General features: G+C 40.6%; 1 protein-coding gene across 2 annotated transcripts in view; it reads left to right on the top strand.

Moving 5' to 3' along the window:
• The first annotated feature begins 4,999 nt into the window (after positions 1-4,999).
• LOC139418019 (gamma-aminobutyric acid receptor subunit gamma-2) overlaps positions 5,000-6,000 on the top strand; it is a 65,907-nt gene continuing 64,906 nt past the window's right edge. For both annotated transcript variants that reach the window (XM_071167104.1, XM_071167102.1), the window contains exon 1: positions 5,000-5,402. In XM_071167104.1, the coding sequence (XP_071023205.1) occupies positions 5,287-5,402 (116 nt within the window). In that variant the 5' untranslated portion in view covers positions 5,000-5,286. The remainder of the gene's footprint in view (positions 5,403-6,000) is intronic.

Genomic DNA, 6,000 nt, shown 5'->3' with positions numbered 1-6,000 from the left:
AGAGTCCAGAGAGAGAGTCCAGGGAGAGAGTCCAGGGAGAGAGTCCAGGGAGAGAGTCCAGGGAGAGAGTCCAGAGAGAGAGAGTCCAGGGAGAGAGTCCAGTGAGAGAGTCCAGTGAGAGAGTCCAGGGAGAGAGTCCAGGGAGAGAGTCCAGGGAGAGAGTCCAGGGAGAGAGTCCAGAGAGAGAGAGTCCAGGGAGAGAGTCCAGTGAGAGAGTCCAGTGAGAGAGTCCAGGGAGAGAGTACAGAGAGAGAGTCCAGGGAGAGAGTCCAGGGAGAGAGTCCAGAGAGAGAGTCCAGGGAGAGAGTCCAGAGAGAGAGTCCAGAGAGAGAGTCCAGGGAGAGAGTCCAGAGAGAGAGTCCAGGGAGAGAGTCCAGAGAGAGAGTCCAGAGAGAGAGTCCAGGGAGAGAGTCCAGGGAGAGAGTCCAGGGAGAGAGTCCAGAGAGAGAGTCCAGAGAGAGAGTCCAGGGAGAGAGTCCAAAGAGAGAGTCCAGGGAGAGAGTCCAGAGAAAGAGTCCAGGGAGAGAGTCCAGGGAGAAAGTACAACACAGGTGCCTGCGTGCTAAGGGAGTGTTCCCCAACCCAGCCTTGTGCTGTGACCGCTAAACCAACCTGTGTCTCTCAAAATCCCCTATATCCTGTGCTTGCCTTGACTGAATGCCCAGGTAGCGCCATGAGTAAATTCCTATATTGGTCCATCTCCAATGGTTATTGTGTATTTTGTAGCAACAGTAGTTTGATTGTATAAAGTAATTACAAGCATTCATGTTCATTAAAAGGATATAGTTATACTTTAATTCATTGACTATCATACACAAATACACAAGTGCTGTGCTGCATCAAAGGTAGCATTGGAATTACGTCAGAGGTTATTTTGCCTGAAACATTGAATGGATTAAACTGAGCAGCAATGACCGCTGGAAAATCAGCATCTAACCAACATCCAACCAAATCAATACGAAATTTCTGTACCATCTTTAGGGGATTAGCAGTGACCTGAGAGGTGTCCATGACAGTACCAATGACATGGAGGCCTGCCTGGGAGTGTGATGCTGATGCATCAGTACCTGGGGTAAGTGTTATTATGGATGTTATCAGCTGAACAACAGGCAATAGAGTCTCGGTCCATGTGGGTAGTCAGACAGAATCACATCAGCACACTGGTGCCTGTTTATCCTGTGGGTAATGACGGCACACAGAGGAATCTGACGACTGCAGAACATGGAGGCTGGGTATGGGAAGGAGTGGGTAACTGGCAAAATACAGATGTTGGATCTTAATTTGATGACCCTGTTGCCTGAAAACTGTCCTGCAATGTAGGAAATGTAAAACCTGTAGTGTATTTGAGGTTAAAAAGGTTTCTGAAGTTTTTAATTTCCACTTTGAAATGTCAGACATGATTTTCCCTTATGAAAAATGCACCAACCCTTACAAAAACATCCATAAATTATAATCCACATAATAATAATAATATTTTCCTGCTGTAGCAAACTGGCACAGTATAAGTGAGTTATGCTGTGGCTGATTATAATGAAGCTGATCAAGAATTAAGTCTATCGGTGATCTATAAACAAAGGATCTTTCCCTCCACCATGCAAATGACACATTTAGTCTTTTTTTATGTTTGTTGTCTTCATATCAGCATATAGGGCCCATGTAGATAAGTAATTAAACCCTACGATAACTGATAATTCAGCAATGTATGTGAGCAATTATTGGAATTAATCTGTATGATACAGAGATTAGCTGAAAGAAAAGGCCTTGAATGTGTATATAAAATCTCCAGTCAAACACTTCCAACAATCATGCCATGCTGTTGTAAAGCCCTTTGTTTATCGTGTTAATCTGTCTGAGGTGACCTGGAGAGCTGGGTCACTTATATAACACTGAATTAAACAAGAAGAATCTCATTAATCTGCAGACAACGATTGATAAAACCCGCAACCTGGGTCGTGTACTAAGGCAGTGTAATCTTCCTCCTCTCAACTTGTTATAGTAATACACAGGCTCAGATCTGTAGTATGTGGTTCATCCTGACATTTAATACTTAAGTATAGATGTTATACCCACTGGATGTAAAGATATCATTATCTGAAATCAACATCCAACTACACAGGCTCAAAGCTCAGTGTAGACTTCTTCACTACCCAGTGGATGTCAAGGTACCATGCGGTGGCTAAGTGTTAAACTGGTCACTGTGAGAATATAAAGTAACAACGACAGTAGGAGATGAATAATAATGCCATCCTCTGTCTTCTTTGCCCTTGTGTATCAGACCCCAACACACCCTCTGCTCAACACATCTCCAAGCTGTTTCACTGTAGCACACATGATCTAAAAATGACCTTCTTTTGTTGTTGATGTATTTTGTCCTCAAACAATGGAACAATGAACCATGGTTTTACGCTGGTACCCGGCAACTGTATTTATTTGGGGTTATGATGAGGAAATGATTCAGAATCCCTTTTTGCGAGTCACTGATGGGAAATACAATTTTGATTCGATTTATTAGGATCCCCATTAGCCGACGGCAACGGACACATCTAGTCTTACTGGGGTCCAACACATAACGAAAAAGACATTACAGACAAAATGTACATTAAAAAAAACATTTACATGAACAATATAATCTTAATGAACAAAGCAGATACTTTAGTGAGTGTACTGTAGGTGGCATGACTGGAGAACACCAGGCTTGCCTGTGTCTAGTTTCTCTATTTGATTATACTAAAACTCCAATAATTTCCCAGGTCAGTGCAAAAAGCAGTTTTGTAAACATGGCAGTATGGTGATTTGTTGTGATCGCTCTAAATGTAGTTCATCATTAGTGTAGATATATGGCTGGTGATGAAAAATGACCTAAAACTGTTAGCATTTCCACATGTTGCGTGTGGTACATTGTGAATCTGACATTTGAAGAAAAGCTTCAGGCGAGGTGGAGGAATTGTGTTTAAAACTGTTGCTAGGATAATGCAAGATATTTCAACCAACTCTCTTCCTTTTTATTCAAGGTGGTTGTTGAATACAACATTTTTCAAGGAGTTCTATTGTAAATCTGGTGAACCAGCATTCAATTTTGATGAGATAATTGTAGCACTCCAAGCTTAAATTGGTACAAATGAGTACATGGTTTTGTTGATTAAACCAAGGAACCTCCCCATCCATACATGGCAGAGGCAGCTGGTAAGGCTAGCCATTCAATTGGATTCAGTCAAAACAAATAGTAAAACTTAACTGAACTGTCATTGCTGATTTGCAGAGGGGTCGATGCAAGGACACTGGATCCTCATGTGCATCTGAATGAAGCAGTTTTTACCATGCAACATTGAATTGATACAGGTAAAGAGTTCATGTGCACTATCCTCATAGGACCCTAATTTTTAAAGAGTGGTGTGTGTCTGTTGTTGTGTATGGATGTGGGCTAAGTGTTCAGAGGGATTGTGGCAGGCAACCCATTCAAATATGTAGAATACTGGATACATCTGGTGCCCTTTACTTCTGGTGAGTGAGGTTTTCTGACACTGTTTGTTTTGAGCATATTTTTTTTGTTTGAAAAAGCAAGAACACTTTTAGTTTTCATACATCACAGAGCATCTTAAATTTGAATGGCTGGTTTGTGAAGGGGAAAACCCTACAGGACAGCACATACAGCAGGTTCAAATGTCACGTGTCCCATGGTGTTGGCCAGGCTATGCATTTGGTGGATTTCAATACATATCGTATCTTGTTGTACTTTAATTGAAGCAATTTCCTGTGGAATGCATTACAGAAATATAAGGTACTGTACGAAATATAGTACTGTCACTTTGATGCTTAGATGTGCCAGTGTTCAACAAATGAATGCAGTGGACAGTGTACTGTACATAGGCTTCCAGGGAGCATCATACTGCTTTATATCAGAGACTAAGTGGCAAACTTTAAGTGACTCCTGCTTATATACCCCTACTACAGTTTATTCAGTAGAGAAGCAAAGCTAAGCACACGTGAAACCTTTGACGTCACAAACGTAATTATGTGCATAAATTATATTTCATTTTTTTTTGGGGGGGGGGGGGGGGGGGGTCATCCCTCAGGCAAAAGTAAACTGGGACTGACCATTTGAGGTTTACTGTCTCCCATGTTTGAAATGACCCACACTGAATCAGATAATTTGTCAAACAAAGGATAGCCTATTATCTGATGTTATGTTATTGTTGTAAATTAACCAACTGAGACCTCAGAATGAATTACAGCAAATAGGAACATAAATATAGACATTAATCCATGTGCTGAACAAATTTGGAGACTCTCCAAAAGAGACTATTGAACACCACCACACTGTTCGTAAATTACAATTAACAGCAAGACAGGAGGGGTTGTTAAAATAGCCCTGAACTACAAACCTCCAAGACCAAGACAAAATAGCCAGTATCACGCACTTTGACAACTAAAAAGTATTAAACATGTTATTTACTACGGAAATATATATATTTGTTAAAGATATTAAATTATTGATTATTCTGTTATAATCAATCAATAAATCAATGAATCAATCAACTCAATAATTTGCTTACAGGGAAAGCCAGACGGTCTAGTTTGCATTTTAACGGGGGTGCTGAAAGCAGAACGATCTGTCCTTGGTGGTGACGAGTCGCTCATAGAATACGCTAGATCACATCTTTCAGCTCAATGAATTACATATTGTTCCCATAATTGTTTAAAATGGGCAAGATTTACCTATAGCCTAATTATCACCGCCATATCAGCTGTTTGCTGGCTTTATTTAATCGCACACAATTCAAAACCGTATCAAACCAACAACTCCCTCTAAACATATAATGCGGCATTTCTATTTTAGGGAAATAACACACACACAAAAAAAAAACGATTTAGGGTACATTTTTAAGTATAGTAGCAAGCTAAGGTTTATTTTTCTCTCCACAGCTCTGCATCCGCGCAATGAAACCACGCATGTGTTCATCTGTGCTGCGGCAACGTGCATCAATTCCTCTTTGACCCCAGAGTTAATCTGCATTCAGATTTAGATTGACGCTCCAACATATTTCTCAATTGCTGGATTTTAGGCTATTCCGTTGCCGCTGTATTTATGTAGTTGTTACTGTTATTTCTTAAAGTCGGGGAAGCTTGATTAGATTCAATCGGTTTTGTGGCCGTTTTGCTCAACACCGCAGAGGGTCTACATTTTCCGAACCGAACGCTAACACAAGTTGTTTAGCCTATGCTATGTGCGTGATGTACCACAGTGAGGATAGACAGTAGTCCATCTGCAATAAAGACGAAAAGAAGATGGTGATCATTGCTCCTCCAAATGTAGCATCTAAATGCTCGAAAGCGATGGCGAAGCCTTCCTTCTCTCTAAAGCTATTTCTTTGGGTGTTTTTACTCGCTAATCTTCCTACAAGGTAAGGAGAAAATATACCAGGCTTTTATTAAAATGCCATCGACACATACATGTGTGGCCGGGCAAATATTTAGTTTTTGGATACTAGAATGAGAGTCCGGCCCAGTTATTTCAATCTTATGTTTTCCTCTGATCTTCCTCTTATGCTTTCTATCGGACAGGATAACACCCTGCCGTTTATTAGGGTGGCTTGTTACAGAACCAGGGCTCGTTTAGTTACTTGTCAAGGAATGTATTTCGCACATTGTTGGCACTTTGGATGAGTGGTATTGGATCCGTAACTGTAATGCTTAATGTGACTCCAATAGATATAGTCGTGTTTTTGGGAGGTTAGAATAAAAACAGTGGTCAGGTAAGGATGTCCATTATTTCCACGGGTTTATTCGCTGTATAAGGAATATTATAATGGTGATGTAGGCTACTGGGCAAAGCTATTCAGATGTGAACAATATGTCAAGCTAATGTCTTGAAAATAGGTGCATAGCATACCATATCATTCTAAATTATTATGTTTATGTACTGTATAAATGGCACGTGAAGACGTAGCCTATTGATGCATGAACCTTATATATTACAATATCCAAAACGTCCTCATTCCC

The sequence above is a fragment of the Oncorhynchus clarkii genome, chromosome 10, assembly GCF_045791955.1.
Source record: "Oncorhynchus clarkii lewisi isolate Uvic-CL-2024 chromosome 10, UVic_Ocla_1.0, whole genome shotgun sequence".
Taxonomy (NCBI): Eukaryota; Metazoa; Chordata; class Actinopteri; order Salmoniformes; family Salmonidae; genus Oncorhynchus; species Oncorhynchus clarkii.
The sequence above is the reverse complement of the archived record's forward strand: the minus strand, read 5'-3'. Positions and strand labels throughout refer to the sequence as shown.